Genomic DNA, 18,119 nt, shown 5'->3' with positions numbered 1-18,119 from the left:
TCAAGTCATCTAACAGACTTAGAACACATCCTTATTGACTGACGCATCGTGAACGCAACATCTGACGCAGAGCGTGTGTATCGGATGAGAGGCAGTAGGCGAATCTTAAACACCCGCAAAAGGTTAAAATTCTTATTGATTAACCTTGGTACTATTTACACTTTCGATGGCTGAAATGTAGGTTGTATTCTACATCATATTAGCCTTTAGATAACATTGAAGAAACGCAAAGTATAACGAAAGAAAAACATATAGTTATAGACATTGGTCTACTTAATGCAATGTCCATGTGTGTCGTGTCCTGGTTGGTAATTCCGTCCTTCAACCTGGGCGCAAACATTGCTCTATTACCTCTACGTCTTAGTTCAGTGTCGGTGCAGTGCAGTGCTAAGGCGGCAATCCAGATGTGGTCGTACGACTGGCCGAAGGCAACTTTGTATATTTCAAGGTCTGGGTTATAATCTGGGTCTTTGTAGTAGCGGTCCAAGAATTCTGAAACTGTAAATATTTGTTTTTTGAAGGTGACTATCACATTTATCTACATAATTGTTTAACATCATGGGACATCACAATCATATTATGTACATGTTCATGAAAATAATTCAGGCCTGTTTTTTATAAATGTTGTTTGATAATGAAATTTGAAGAGCCGTAAACTAAACTAGCTGTTTTACCTATTAGTAAATGGACACAGGTCGCATTTACAATATATCCTATACTAGAGTTTCAAAAGTTTTGCTTCATTATTACGGTTCATGAAGTGTTCCAAATTGTAAGAACTTGGTTGATTTACAAAGAAATGTGATAAGATCCCTTAAAAAGTGGCTTTCAAGCAAATATTCAAATTCATCACCAATTGAATAAGTATTTCGAACATTAAAAAAGAGACGTCTTTCAATAGGTATTTTGTGGTTTAAAGCTCAATATTTTAGCAATACAAGTGGTAAGTCTTTATAATTAATAGATTTAAGTTACATATAATAATTTTGACAAAATTACTATTTGTTTGATTCTTACGTTGTACCTTGCTTCCCTTTGTTCTGTTAACGATATAAAGCAGGTTTTAAAAATGAATTGTGTGTAATCAGCATTTATACGGCATTTCAGTGAAATCATTAGTCAAGAAGCTTATCTAAAGTCAGACGTTTTGGGAGAGTCAATCGTTTATCATAGGTTATGGAATTTGGTAACGATCTTTATGAGATTAAGTCCAGGGCCAGTATTACAGGACCAGCTTAAGAACAAATAACGTATTTTAATTAAATTGTAAACTTTGTAATTGTTATTTTGGTGTTTTCATTTGTTAAAACTTATTGTAACATTTTTACAACAGAATACACACATAGCAAAACACATGTACCAATACAATTAATGTTTAAATTGAAATTTTATTTTGTCTCGGTTACCTTTGGTAAAACATTACGGAAAATACAATTAAGGCAATTTTGCCACCGGTTACAGTGACAAAATTTTAACAGGATATTAACATGATAACGATAATTTGTGTATCACAAAGGTATTTCCATGTATAAAATTAGTTTATTTGCTATCAGATTGGTCATAATAACAATTCCTTTAAAGTTGCCTCGGTGTAATTCAGTGTGTGTATACCACGTGATAAATTGCGTCATAAATGCTACGTCGGAAGGCAATATTTTGCTTCGAATGAAGACTTAAAACAAAGATAACCTCACTATTTCTTCACTATATTAGATGAAACATATCGCAGTCGACACCGCTTACTAAGCCCCGCCTTCGGTCTTTCACCATAGTTTGATTGAGAGTTCAGTTTCTTAAAACACTTCGACAAACCTTTTCACAATACGACCGTCTGACGGAGCACTGTCAAAAGGTTATTTTGGAAACAGGTTTGTCGAAGTGTTTGATGAAACTAATCAACTTATCAAACTTCGGTTAAAAACGAAGGCGGGGCTCCTTAAGGGGCATAGACTGCCCTTTGTTTTATTTAAAATGGTGTAGTAAAAGAAAAGTTATCTTTGATTTAAGTCTTTATTTTAAGCAAAATGTTGCCTTCCGACGTAGCATATATGACGTAATTTATCACGTGGTATACACACACTGTAATTGATCAATGGAAAGTTGTCGCATTTATTTGGCTGGTAGTAAAATAGCACCTGCAGGAACCTTTGAATGGTGAAGATTATGTAGTATTTACTAGTTAGGCATAGCGGACGTTATATCATCTATTGAATATATTTTCAAATCGCCTTACTTTGATACGACTTCCCGGTAAAGCAGACACTAATTTTCTAAAAATACACGTTTAACTGTCAGAAAATCGTGTTCTTCACTATTAATCTGGAAAATGACCCGTCTACAAGCGAATCAGGCTGATTATTGATATAAAAGATGATTGAACACCCATATATCTTGACAACATGTTCAATGAAACAAACCCAAAACTGGAAAAAAATATTTTAATACAATGTTAATCCTCATCCTGTCGTGCATTGTATGTTATTATTTTGGACGTAAATGCGTTTATGAAAAGATCTTGATGAATGTTTATTAACTGTTTGCAGTAAAACACTATCATATAATTAATTAAAAAAAAATTGGAACTATTTATCCACATGTCGGCGAATGAACGAAAGCCTACCTCCTCGACGATGTGTGAGGGGCATGAAAAGAGCGGCAAAGGGGTATATAAAAGGGCGTATTAAGGATAATTTGCGGGGTAAGTAGGTGACCCCCGTAAGGTATATATCACGTCGATAACCTGTTTACATGTTTCAATGTTTCTTTTATTCATCAGAATATTCATCGGAATCGGAAAATAGACGCCATTATGATAAGATATAAATTTGGTGACCCAATATGGAAAAATATAGGGTCACCGCGTGACCAGTCCTGGACCAATGGCGTTGCGTCATTTATGATAGTGTAAGGTCTTATTCATTTTAATTGAGTAAATGAAGATTTTGTGTGGCCTGAAAATCGTTGGCATAGTTTTGACGTGACACTATTGATGTAAATTCAGCTATTACCACAACGTGAATTACATTAACCATTCCAGTAGCCAACAGGTTTACAAAGTCCCTTTAAACAGTACAAGACTAATGCATAAAAGCTATAAAACAACCGAAATGTTCAAAAGGTCAGTGATTCTGAAACTCTCTGAAGGGTCGTGTTGAGCTATATTAGTTGAGAGCTCTCAACTTTGCATTTGTCCGAACCAATACACATTATTGAAATATTAAAATATAAGCCTAATCAGCGCCAGTCTATGGGGTTATAATTTACGACTGACGTTTAGAAGGCACCCTTTCCTACCAAGCCCACCTTACACTTTTCCAAACCATTACACGTAATTTTAAAATAAGCAGTGTTAGTGTTATAGGAGCCAGTCAATGAGAAAACAGCCGGAGCAAGCGAACATGTGTTGCTCTTACAACCAGATAGAAGACAAGTGTGATCTGAAATGAGTGAACAAATTAAAAAGCAATTGTTACTAGTATAAAAAAATACCAAACTTATTAGAAAAAACAGCGTTTTTTTTCAGAATGACTGAACCAATTAAAAAACCCAAGTGTCATCGGAAAACACTGAACCAATTAGAAAACAATTGTCATCAGATATTGCTGAACCAATTTTTACGAGGTATTTTGAAGCAATACACGTGTATGTGTATACATGTACTTCTGCTTATCTTCTTTTATAAATATTAATGTTATCGAAAACGACCTTAAGGTTAAATACACATTGTTTACTTATTACATACTGACATCAGTCTCATTTACAGACACAAACATGAGCGCATAAATTACATATATATAAATATTGCATAAAGAAACAACATAAATATACCCGTCATTCCGTGAATACCCCTCTCTTCTATGGGGTTAAAATGCACGGCTGAAGTAAAGAAGGCACCCTCTGCAACCAAGGCCATCTGCTCCGGAGTACAGTCAATGTCATCCTGTTTCACCAGCCAGAAAGTTCTGGAGAACCAGCCCGCGAACACCCACACGATCTTGGCGCCGTACAACCCCACCTTGTATGCCTTTGATAGACAAACAATTAATTTATTGGATCTAACGTTGACAGAGACGTTGAATGTGCTAGTCAAAAAATCAGTTGAAACTTTGAGATTAATCAGATATTTGAGGAATTTTAAGAGTTAAGTAAGGATGATTATTACCCTTGTGTTTTCGGCTGAGTATTTCTTTCAGAATTATTAAATGGATATGGAATAAAATATTTGTGGAAAATACAAACTAATACTGCCATTAATGCAATAAACTTCCAAAATCATGCTGTGATGAAAAAAATTGCTGATATTCTAGTAGTTTTTTTGCTGTAAAAAAGGAAAACGGGACAATGCTACAAAACATGTTTGTCTCGATAGGTGTCTGAACATCGCGTTTGAAACTATATACATAAAAAGTAAGGTACAGGGTAAACGCCAATGACATAGAACACCAAAACAAAAAGTCACCAACAAGGAACATGGAAGAACAGCACAAAACTCCACAAACAGCACATTAATTCACGTTCTAAAATATCCTGACAAACATTAAGTTTAAATGCATTCTAGTTAACTGTATCGTCTTTGATATCGTAAAGATAGAAGAACAATTAAAAGTATTGTTTTAAAAAGAAATATTGGAAGACGTTTCAAATACACATTGATGAAAAAGTGGTCATGCTATTCTAGAATGTTACTGCATTGGACCGGGTTCGCGCCCCGGTCTGGCTGCACATTTTTCTCACCCTGTGACACAATGATGCAACCTTGATGATGCAATGATGCGACCTTGATGATGCTTGGTGCAATCTTGATGATGCAATGATGCAACCTTAATGTGATGATGCAATGATGTAACATTGATAATGCAAGGATGAAATCATGATGATGCAGTGATGCAATCTTGAAAATGAAAAAAACCTTAATGATGATATGATGGAACTTGGTGATGCGATGATGAAATCATGATGATGCAGTGAAACAACCTTGAAAATGAATCAACCTTAATGATGATATGATGCAATCTTGATGATACAATGATGCAAGCCTGATGATGCAATGATGGAACCTTGATAATGCAATGATGGAACCTTGATGATGCAATGATGGAACCCTGATAAAGTAGTGATGCAATCTTGATGATGCAATGGTTTTAAACCTGTATACGGAAGTCGGAATGTTATAACTGAACAATTTTCTTTGTAGAAGTGGTAAGAACGTTTTTAAGAAGTGTTATTTACGACATATTTGTATATTATTCTTACGGCACACAGCACTGCTCTCGCTCTGTCCTCATACATCGCTGTCATGATGATCCTGGCATCATGCTCCTGAAAAATACAAAGAAGATTTATATTAAGAATAATAGTATAGCAATGCATGCATACAAAACAGCAGTATGCAATGAAAAGTGTATGGTTATACATGCGTTAGAAACAACAACTATGGTTTTGGTTTAGAGTTTATGGGCAATCGGCGTAGCCTACCATTGGGCATGTGCATGCATGATTATTATTTTTATTCTAAGACATATATCATACATTAATACTGCAAAACAATTATACCTCAGGTATATTAATGTCATAAGTATATAAGTATGAAAGTACTGAATTATATCCATTCATAAAAAGTAATATGAAAATCCTTACAAACATGTTTATAGGGAAACAATTTAATTATGCCAAGTTAAAATTTAGCAGAACGAATCTATTTACTTTTTAGCAGAAAGGTCTTTCTTAAAGCAGCTAAACTATTTGAATTTATCCTATCTGATTTTCATATTTTATAATGCTCTAATGCTCTCACTGATTTACACCACACATGAAGTATTGTTATTTCACCAGTGTCAGCCACGCATATCTTATACAAATATTATTTCTGCGACATACATTATAGCATTATTATATATATTTAAACATCGATGATGTGAGTTTCAAATACAAATCAGTTTCAAACAAACGATAACCATCATTTTTTTGATTAGATAAAAACTCATACCATGTTTTACATACTGATATTTTTATTTTCTGCGTTAACAGTAGTTTGATTTATTATGAGGTATAAAAAATATTGAACAAAATCCAAGACCAAAATTATTAATAGAAATCACCAATAAAACATAGCAAGCGTGATCATGACGAGTGCTATTTACTTCTATATATATTTGGTTAACAAGGACTTAGCGCAGCCAGCCTTTTTACACCCATTAATTTAGTACTCGCTCCTCGCATGACAATGATATATCGGAGAACTACCGCCATTTTTCATCGAAAACAACCTTGGATGTAAATGGATGCTTTACAATATCAGAATTCTTTACACGTAACTATGCTGCATATAATCGCGTAGTCATTTCAATTTATCAGTAAAGCCTAGGGAATTTTACTCTAATACTCTAAGGAAAAATAATTATCTATGCAATTAGACACTTCACTGGCAATTTATTTGAAATCAATGATACAAATAACACCTTAAAATGCTATAATTAATCAATAGATTTACTATTAATTTTACGAACTACTTCTACTAGTGTAACGGCTTACATCCGAGGTTCTTTCGATGGAAAATGAACGAGGTGTTCCGATTGAATAACACATCATGTACGTCCACGTTGCAACGTTAGAGGTCTGCAGAGTTAAATCAAGCAATACCTCTTTGAAATCGAAAGACTTATTAATTATTAAAAGGTTGTTCACCTAATATTTTGACCGCTTATAAGGCATATTTACAACAACTCATACGAAGCAATCCTTTATATTTTTCTAATTTTAAAGCCATAGGAGGTCATAAATAGTTTTCAGTCTTTTCAAATTTACGTATTTTGCTATATGCACATTGTTAACAGACCAAATTTGCACGAATACCAATACACACATTCTCATTGAGTTTGTAAAGTTACCTGTTTTTATGGAAAATATATAATCAGCAAACATCAGCATACAAATGATAACAAGTTAAATCTGACTCAGTCAGATTAGTAAGATTTATTGCATCTTTAATGTCAATTATAACAGTGGAAAAAGAGTTGACCCTTGTTTAACAACTATTATAGTATCAAAGTAGTCTCTGTGATACCAGTCTTATCATTTCTGTTAATTGACTTCATTTTAGTAATATTTTTAGAACTAATACAAGACTGCACTAGTTTTATCCATCAAACATTGTGAATGGCAACATCAAAAGCTTCCTCAAACAGGACAAAAAATATTAGCCAACATTAAATGAATAAGAGGGTCCCTCAACTATGGATATACCCTCTACCCGTAATACAAAAGTACAAAGGGTCAATACAGACCGCATTAGGCCGAATTTTTTATCTTTATAAAAGCAATTTTGCAAGATGCATGTTTATAATGGTAAAATTAAAATTAAATGCTGCAGACACACACTTACACTGGTCTGGGCCAGTCGTTGATCCAAGATGACTCACACTTCCATTATTATGCTTAAAAAAAGTAAAATATCATGTTACCTAGTATTCTGGCTAATTTCCTGAAGATCAGATAAAAAAACTGTTGTTTTTATAACACGAAATAAATCTTCAATGTCAACTGTGAAAGATACCGGGACGCCAATCTATAACCCGGAATTTTTACATTAAAAAAACTAGAAAAAAGGACACAAGACAACAGGAGATCATTGTATGATCATAACTAAAGTTATGGTTAGGTTAAGGGTTAGGGTTGAGTCAAATGCGCAATCTTTGATATTCTATTGAGGCCCTATAGACGTAATTGAAAAATTAAAATGTTCTACTTTTAACGGAACTAAAGGTTCTGTACCCTAGGTTTGATTAACATATCAGAGAAGACACAACGATAACTAGTTGTAACTGACCATCGTACTATGAACCGTAGACATGTTAAGCGTTGTCGATAATATATAATTAAAACTATATGTTACTAGTTTTTACTGACCTTGAGGTTCTGTTATATAGACCTGTGTAACGAAACCGCGAGTGTGAAATTATTATTTCTAGTTGCAACTGACCTAACGGTTATGCACGTTAGACTTGTCAAACGAAGCCGAAAATGTACCAGATTACTCAATATAAAACGTACTGTAAGGTTATGTGCCCAGACGTGTTAAGCGTAGTCGGGAAAATGCATGGACTACTACTTACTACTGATATTACAGTTTTGCGCCCTTAACTGTAATCTTAACCGATGAAGTACAATGATAACTAGTTGTTACTGACCTTTAAGTTATCTACTCAAGAGCCAAGAAAAATATAATGATAACTAGTTGTTATTGACCTTAAGATTCTCTACCCAAGAACTGTTAAATGGAACCGAGAAAGTCGAATGACTACTCGTTATTACTGACCTTCAGGTTCTTGACCCTTGACATGGGATCGTGGACAAAAATCTCCTGGGTAATTATAGTGACATTCAGATCCGAAGCTCTCCGAACAAAGTCGTCCGTGACCTATTCAAAAGAAAAGGAAGACCGTACTAATTGATATTAAAGACGAGATCTGTTTAAGGAAAATGCCGTCCAGGCAAAGGCTTACAACCAAGCATTATTAACGCACAGTTGATTCTTTTTTCATGGTTTGAAGATAATGCATGTTCGCTGCGCGGAGGAAAACACTCGGAAATATAAAGGATTATAAATACTTGTTTATGATGTAAACCAATTTCGTTATTAAACAAAAAAACTCATGAAATAAAGTTATTATTATTATTATTATTATTATTATTATTATTATTATTATTATTATTATTATTATTATTATTATTTTTAGTATTAGTATTAGTATTAGTATTTGCAATCTGTCTTATGTGTTTACATTTGACTTGAGCTTAAATTGATTTTTTAACATCTAATTTGTATTATATAATCATAATGTTCAACAAAAGGTTATTTTAATAAGTATGTAGTAGTATTACTTTATTTTTGATTAACTAACCTATTGATTCGGGATAAGACTGGCGGATTATTAACGAAGTCTCGATTATAGCCAGCGTTCAACCGCTTAGCAACCCAATTAATAAAACCAATTTAAAGACTTCATGCAAATCTGGGGTTTGCCGTCAGAAACTTTCTAAATTATTTCTAAATCAGACTCTAGACGGCAATCCAGTTGGCGGAAGCATGATCGTAAGTATTAAGACAGTTTAATTATATGATGGTTACGGCCCTCGAAACAGCAAAGAAACTGACTATTACCGCATCATTAGGCAATAGTGCTAATGTAATGTTAAAAATGCCTGAAGTGCACGAATTTGCAAAGCGGCATTGTAACGCGATTCAGCAAAAGACTGTAGCGCATTGACATCATCACCTGATGCTACCAATGTGTTCAATAAAGGTTAAAATATCCGTCGGCATATTTATGAGTCCTTTAGGACGAATGAACATAGTATCAGTTTTCTAATTTTGCCTTGACTGTACAAGCGTGGGTTTGCTCCAACCCCCAAACCAGGTTTTTTTTTTTAATATTGGGTATCAGAGTGTAAAATATATACTATAAGGGAGTTCAGATGCATTACCGTGAAAACTCATATTAGGTGCTGACTAAACATGAACGAGTTCCTTTGATATGATAAACTATATAGTTTTTTATTTTAAATTCAATGAATCGAAGAACAATCCTTTTGTACCACAAAGTATTTATAAAAAGGTGAGTAGTTTTAGAATGCTTAAAACGAAGCGAATACGTTTTGCCTTCCTTCATTCTTATTTGACAATGTCTTCATGACCTAAGATAAAGTTTCCAGAATTGATATATAAAGTGTAAACAAATATTGCGAGTGAAACCATCACCACAATGTATTTCATATGTAAGATCGACTGTACAAACCACGGAGAAAAATTCGAGTGCTTGATGGATTGTGGCGACCTTGTTCCAGTCAAATTTCCGCATCAGTTGGATCCTTGCCTCGTTCACCTTCTGCTCCGGAGTCACTATCCGAAAGAACTTTGGGAATCTTTTACGGTCTGAAAGGATGGGCGAAGAGGAGCCGTATGATAACTGAAATAGAAATGTTTGAAAGCTTGTTGTTATTAAAATTAAGGGTTATAACCTCCTAGTCAACTTCTGTTTCACTGACCCTTCTAGGGCGGTAACCCCAACATTTGCTAATATGTTTACGTTTTTTTGTCGTATGTCCGTGTTTTGTACTCTCTGCATCTCTCGTTTAGTGTTTGTTCGGCTTTGGCATTGTGCCTTAACCAGAGTCATTTGCCCAGTAGATAACACTGAATTATTGATGAAAAAAATATGTTCGACATACCTTACCTGAAATGCATTCATAAAGTCATTAAATGCTTTAGTTCATATGTTTCCTTGTGTAGTGCAAGAATATCATAGAAGTGAGTGAAAGAACTTAATTTGGATGACATATAACTGACGAACAAAATACAAAAGAGTAAATAAGTAATATCTTATTATGACTTTCAAGTAAATGTAATATAACATTTTAATGTTAAAATAAAAATTTAGTTCGACAACACTGCGGATATACGCTTCTTTAATTCAAATTTAAAAACATTTAAATTCACAGAAACCAGTTCCCATGTGTTGACATTACAGAGGACATTTTCTCCCACCTCAGATAAGTAGATCCAATAATTTAACCATGCTAGAAATTCTTATCTTGCCCACGGGCGAAGATAAAATGCCCGTATGGAACTCCTTTTTTATGGTCATCACATTGTAATTACCCCCCTTGTTTAAGACTGTCGTCTGTAGCATCATGGAAACCTTGTCTTGTGGCAATATTTAGAACGCTAAATAATTATTTCTCCCTTCAAATGTTTCCATAAATTAGTTTCCACGCACCTTTCAAGAAATAATGCGTCACTCTCCTAAGAACTATTTGAAGACCGGTTTGACTATTCACATAATCGAAATCACTGCGCGCATATCCATGACAACCACGAATTATCGCATATCCATACGCAATTATTTTCACTAAGCACAAAAGAGTTCCAGCAAAAAATATATTTTTACTTAGTTTTGTTTAACTGAGGTAGGAGAAAAAGCATCTACCATAGCCGCTCGTGAAAGATAGGTTCATCCGGACCCTCGCGCATGGTGTCTTGCGGAAACTCGGTAAACCTCGTTTCCGCAAAACACCCTACGCTCGGGTCGGAATGAACCTTTCTTACATTCTCGGCCATGGAAGATACTTATAATAACGAGCACTATAATCTGGATCAAAGAGAGAATGGGCTGAAAGACGTTCTGTGAACACGTATATGAGTATTGCGAATATAACTCGAACGATCGGAATGGGTATAGGGCACTTGAGGATTTTATCATTTTTTTCATTTAAAAAGTAGGTTTTTGTGTAATTTAGAAATGCTTTTTTTTGCTGTCATTGTTTTCTTTAATAACTGCTTGCGTGTGATTACATATTATTATTAACTAAAAATAAAACTCTGCCAAAGGCTGAGAGCCTTATGACCCATACTAGACGAGGAAAGTGAATATCTGTTTATGCTGTCTGGTATAATGTTGTCCATGTCAAAGTCGCTCTATCGCTCTTTTTCCAGTCGTCGCCATTGTTATTGAATTTTGTAATTAAACACCATAGGCGCTTCAAGCAAACCGGCGGTTACTCGCCCGCCATTTGTCGTCATTCCCCGTCGCCGTTGTCAACTCCCTCATCACCGGTAATTTTAAATCTTTTGTCGACGTTGTAAGTATAGCTCCTGTCGCCATATCCAGTCCTTTGGTTGATGATACGACTAAGTACTATGTCGATCCATCATGTACGAAAGTGGCCTTCACCTCCATATGCCCACCCTTTTACGGAGTAATTATTACGGATGAGGGTAGCATACAGAAACCCAATCATACTCCATTATTTGTAACCTAATCATACTGCCTTGTTAGTAACGCAGAATATAATCAAATGACTGAAAGTCCAAACATCACGAAATGCATTTAGGAAGGATTTTTATGACGCGGGTAAAAAGTATATAGTTGAAACAAACGTGTAGTTAAAAAGGAGACTGACTTCTAACGAAAATGAGCAGAGAAAAAAACTTGACAAATGATCAAACGGGTTTATTTTGATTTTTCTATCCTAATTTAAGGATTGATAATATTAAAATTCCTGAAATTATATTTCGTTTATTTATTTTTTAAATTCTATTCTATGAATAAATATAATGAAGGATGTTTACACATATTTACAATTCACGAGCGTTCAACACAAAGGAATATTTTGCATTACGTAACACTTATTTTTCAAATTGATAAGAAAGTAGTAGAACCTTTCGCCAGATAATGGATATTATGGCAAAGAGAAGATTGTTATAAGTTGATATATTCATAGATGTGAACGCTGTTTAGTGGGTCCTACCAACTCCCACTGAGTTTCGAGCACATCCAAATATTTAGCGCCTCCAGCATAATGCAATATACCCCTCCCGAATCACGGATACCCTTAAACCAGACTAATAAGTTAATTCAAGTACACTGTAAGATAAATCTTGTATACAAATATATTGCAATGTATAACCTATAAATCGCTTCTGAAAGTATTTCGTTGTATAATTATGTTTTGTAAACATACATTCATATCATTTATTTCATTTCAGGAAGAATTTGTTTGAAAAATAACGACTTTCAAAATTCAGAGCCTATCATATAGTTGTTTTCCTCGGTAAGGATAACCTATGTGGTCACTAGTATGTAGAAACTATTAAAAAAAGGTTTTGTATAGAACTATGTTTCATTTACTTTTGTAAGTGTGAACTTGTAAATACATGTTATAAAATGTTGCAAAATAAACATGAAAACACATGATGTCAATATCAAATTTAGACGATGTCATTAAGCAATCGACATATAACTCTGATATAAATGTTTATAACCAATGTAGATATCTCCAAGTCACATGAAATTCTTGGACAAAGGAACGCTCGCGGCCTTGTATCTAATATATTTTTTGTTAAGGAGAATCTCTCACGATTCATAGGGTTATAAATAATGAATAAGTGTGAAATGTGATCAAAATGTTTGTTACTATGACAGAACATAATCAAAAGTTCAAAATAGAGCCTTTTTTGCAAACCCAAGAGATCTAAAAGCAGTATTCAAGTAAAATTCTTGATCGTACAAGGTTTGGCCCTACGCTCTTCGATAAGATGTCCTCTCAGTTTAAGTGCACTTGCACTGCCGTTAAGCTGCAACCAATATAACCATACGATTTGAGTGTTGAATAGGAATTGTTTATGGCGGAATGCTGAGTCAACAGTCAAAATAAATGTACAAGTAATATATGGCCTAATCTCAGTAAGGTTCTAGAAGGAATTAGCAAAGTATGGCCTAACCTGAGTAAGATTCCTGAAGGATTTAGTTATATATGGCTTCTCCAGAGAGTGGTTCCAGAAGGAATAAGTTATACATGGCCAAACTGAGTAAGGTTCAAGAAGGAATTGTTATATATTACCTTCCTTAAGTAGGATTCAAAAAGGGATTAGCAATATATGGCCTAAACTGAGTAAGGTTCCAGAAGGAACTTGTAATATATCACCTTCCTTTATGGCCTAAGCTTAGTAAGTTCCAACACATAATTAAATTAGTAATACATGGGCTTATCTAATAAGATTCCAGTGAATTAGTTATATTTGGGACTCTAGAAGGGTTTAGCAATAAATGGTTTAAGCTGAGTAAGATTCAATAAATAATTTGTAATATATGGACTCACCTGAGTAAGGTTCCAGAGATATGAAACTTGTGCGGTGGCCGCGGAGCATGTTGAGCAGCCGTCCCCGAGCACCATGTGATATGGCAGACCCGCTTGTAGCTCCCGGAACATCCGATACACGGCTACGCCCTCTGTGCACTGAAGTATTGAAATTAATGCTTTATACTTAGATAAACGACGTTTCGTCATGATCTTTGAAGACAAATTTCAAAACAAGTTGACGTATTTATATTATTATAGACAGGATGACATCAATACGTTTTTTTTTAATATTGCATGATAAAAGTTTTTTAATACATTAATCGTTTGATGGGAAGACAACATCGGAAACCATGTCTCGCTTTGTCTGAACACAGGAATTATATGCGTGTTAAATGTCTCACAGACATGGCCGAATAGCCAAAGTCATCCCCATAATCAATTACAATAAAGGCACAAATGAACGGTTTTTTAAATAATCAATGTGGAACTGCAACAAAAACTGTGGCTAATCACAAAAAGGTAGTTTCAATACATTATCAATATATAATACAGACAGGTAGGTGAATAGCCCGTATAGATATCGTGAGTACCTTGTTCCAGGGGCAATAACTACGTCAAATCACAACCAAGCATAATAACTTTTTTGAACTCGTTTAGAACCTAAACCTTGACGTTCCAGTTTCCCTCAAATACCACCTCAAGTTATCCAGACTTAAACGTATGATTAACGAATCAACTCGCGTACCGTAAACAAACACCTTAAATGAAACAAAATGACTGTCCGTTAAATCTTTTTTATTGGTCAGATTTTCAATTTTCAATTGTGATTTGTAAAATTCATCTCGCTCCTCAGATCACCATATACTATGAACTGATTGACTCATTTACTTCTAAATTCATCCCCTAAGTTGGCTTTTTCTAAGCATACGTTTTTCCACAAATATATTTGTTTTACCTGTCAAACGGTTGTGTACACTTTGGTTAAACTTTTTTCAGTGAGCAAAAGAACACAAGACAACATGCCAATATCATTGCACAATATCTGCATGATTGAAACCAATAAAGCTCTTCTTCTTTTATTTTAATCACATTTGAAATTACAGGCAGGCAGTCTATATGATATACAAAAAAATATCTTTAAAAAATTCATTTTAAAGCTTTGTCCTAACTATAGTGTCACATAAATAACAATGACATATTATATCAATATATATATATAAAGTAATCATTCACGCCTGGTTCTAATCAAGTAAAGTGGAGATATCGATTCACAAAATGTTGTTTATTTTGAAGGTCTACGAGCACATGTTCATGTCTGCCTTCGAGAATCCAATCAAGATTTAATTCCGGATATCAACCATTGAAAACGATTATTAGCTGACATTTTGCTGGATGGTACTGATTACTTGGTCATGGAATTAAACGAAGACGACGAGAGACTAAATTACAGAGATAAAAATAGATGTCGTGAAATTGGTATTAAAATAGCCTTTCGTTCAGTAATGATGTTTGCGGCAAACGTTTGCCATTTTGTTCCCCTTTGCAATGAATGCACTGTATATCAATAGGGATACAAAACAAACAGTTTGCTAACGTTAGCCATCGTGAGCGACTGTTAGCCTTAATTCAACCATGTTTGTATTGCATAAATCAACTTTGCTTTTCAGTAGATCATTTCCAAGATGTAAAGAACCAATGCATTTTGAAGGTTTTTGCAGATCCAGTTACTCAGCTATGTTTTTCTTTCATTTACAGAACGGGGTGGGGACTAAGCGAAACAGTCTTTGCAACGCCTTTATAGCCCCTTCTATAGCGTAGGCTACAGATTCTTTACGTAAACGCTATCTCCCTCTTCAATTTTTGTAACCGAACAATTTAATTAAAAATCAACTCTCTGTTAAGTCAACTGAATAATGCGAAAGTGATGTTTCAGCTTTGGAAACCATAAAATTCTTTCCGCTATTGAGACAACGGATGTATTTGGAGGTGATTTTCAGCTTCGGAATGCTTTGTAATCATTCCTGAGTGAAAAAAAAGCTCATGCTAAACAATACAAATATGGATTAAATTAATCTGTTTTGGAGGTAAATACAACTCGTAAATTTACATTACAATGTGTATTTATATTGGGAACAAATATGAAATTATGGAACATTAGAGGTTTTTCGTTAAAAGATCGTAACGATCTGCTATCTGGAAATCGAGACAATGATCATTTGTTTTTTACCAGCGTTTGTGAGTTATAATACTAGTGACGACATGAAAACATGTATGAATATGATAGAATGACATCTCCTATGAATTCAAGAACCCTTTCTTTTCTTTTTGTAATTGTCAATTTATGACTTTTCTTTTTGGACACAGAGCATATACAAATATTACCCACAATACATACAAAGAGCTGTCAACAACAATAGTTAAAAATTGTGCTTAGTAGATTTTGTACACGTTGCTTAACCAATTTTATAAGTAACATAATTAATAGAACAAAAGACTATATAGAAATACTTTCATTTTTCAAATGAGCTGTAATTTTATCAAACCGTAATATGAATGGTACATACTATTCATCGGTTTTAATCTGCTTGCGCAAATAAATAATGTCATAAAAATAAATATAAATATGGTGAGTTTTGACCCTATCCAAATGCCATGTATTTTTGTTTTATTAAATTTAAAACCTTAATTATTTTAAACCTGCGTATCACACTTTTAGTAGGGCTTGTATAATGACTCATCAACTTAAACGAAAAGTAAAACAGAAAGAGGGCAACCGTGCCGAATACCACGTTATAGAAAAGATCCAGAGATCAATCCAATATTTGCGATTTCGGATGTTATATTAGAATGAAGGGTCTTCACACATTTTGAACAAAAAAAAAAAAAAAAAAAAAGAAAACTATGAAGCGCAACTATTAAAATATTTTTCCATTCCACTGTATCAAAAGATTTTAGAAATCCTTAAATTGTAATTTCTTTGCTGAAAATACCAGTATTATCGACAGCGTCACCAGTTAATCTAATGTTAAATATATATACACTTAAATATATTACTTTTTTGATTGAGATGTTTAAGAATCGGTAAAACTGATAGCAGACGTACTGCTTTAACAATACTGCTAATAGATAATGGATATTAAAAATAAATATAGGTCGCCTATTTTCATGATTTTAGGGTCCTCCTTTTTTGTACAACAACGCAAGAACCTCTTGCATTTGAGTGGAAGACAATTAACACTTTCAGAGAGACAATCAGATCGCAGATAATATCCCAAACTGCTTTAGCATTTTTGCAAACGTAAACGTAGTTATGTATAGACTTTGATAGGAAGTATATATTTGTATATTCATCCGATCTAAGAAATTCGCAAAAAATAGGAAGTATTGTATTGGAAACATTTATATATTTTGTTTAATTTGCTTTGAGCGATGTTAAAAGTCTACGTTCGATATTTGTTTATATGAAATATTGAGGCTATTTATAAATTAATTGTTTGTCCTTTACAAGCAGTAACTGTTAGTTAGGTATGATTGTCTTAAAAATACTATTTTTCCATTTCGTATTGTAGTTATTGTCAATCACCCAGATAATGGCATGTACGAAATAGGAGTATAATTGCTTTAACTTTTACTGCCAGTAGAATTATCAAAAAGGGGAACATAAAATTAAGCACATAAAACATATCTATAGCTAGGTATTAACATTGCTACCGTCATTCCCGGAGATATTAAAGCTACACGACTAGTACAATAACAATAAAAAAATGTGTACGACTCAAGTTGTACAAAATAAGCAAGCCTTCCTATGCTAAAGAATTGCTTGAATTTCATTAAGTGATTCACTCACCATTGAGTCTATGTAATTGTACGTCAGGTTGTATCCAGGCAAGATGTGAGGATCATTGTTGATGTCATGGAGCGCCATTTTGACCGGAAGTAGCACCGCCTCGCCCCCGATCCATCCTTGACCACTCATTGGCAGCAATCCGAGCAACCGCAACGTTGTGTTAGCCTCGCTCCCATAGCAAATGTTCATGCATATTATAGATATCGCGTAAAACATAAATTTCGTCATATTTTTTAAAAAAATTATATATATTTTGTTTGTTTTTGTTTTTTCTAATTCATGGTGTGATTATTACAAAACATTATCTACAAGTAGAATCACAATCCTTTTAATCGGAACGCTTCTCTGAGAACCTTCATTCAATTGAAACACATTGCTTCTTATTATAAAATGATCTGAAATGTTATTGATTAGCTTTGACTATATTTCGCATGATCTTACGACAAATTTATTTCCTTAGAAATAGATCGTGCGTTAAACTACATACAAATAATTTTCCACTAATCTGTCACAATCTTAGACTTAATGAAATTAATAAAACAAATGACAATTAAGAATCCTTGGCAGTATTAGGCATGTAATTATAATTTAATTTAATTAAAATTATGTTAACGACATAGATAACTACATCACC

At 33.9% G+C, this 18,119-nt stretch overlaps 1 protein-coding gene across 1 annotated transcript; it reads right to left on the bottom strand.

The window, feature by feature from the left end:
* Positions 1–18: 18 nt before the first annotated feature.
* On the bottom strand, positions 19–17,674 carry LOC128227196 (gamma-aminobutyric acid type B receptor subunit 1-like). Its single transcript, XM_052937499.1, has 8 exons — positions 17,486–17,674; positions 13,657–13,794; positions 9,795–9,965; positions 8,315–8,416; positions 5,254–5,319; positions 3,829–4,024; positions 352–498; positions 19–104 (listed from the first exon to the last, which is right to left on the bottom strand). The coding sequence occupies exons 1-8, from the start codon at positions 17,672–17,674 to the stop codon at positions 19–21; spliced, it is 1,095 nt and encodes a 364-aa protein (XP_052793459.1).
* Positions 17,675–18,119: the final 445 nt, after the last annotated feature.

The sequence above is a fragment of the Mya arenaria genome, chromosome 1, assembly GCF_026914265.1.
Source record: "Mya arenaria isolate MELC-2E11 chromosome 1, ASM2691426v1".
NCBI classification, from domain to species: Eukaryota; Metazoa; Mollusca; class Bivalvia; order Myida; family Myidae; genus Mya; species Mya arenaria.
The sequence above is the reverse complement of the archived record's forward strand: the minus strand, read 5'-3'. Positions and strand labels throughout refer to the sequence as shown.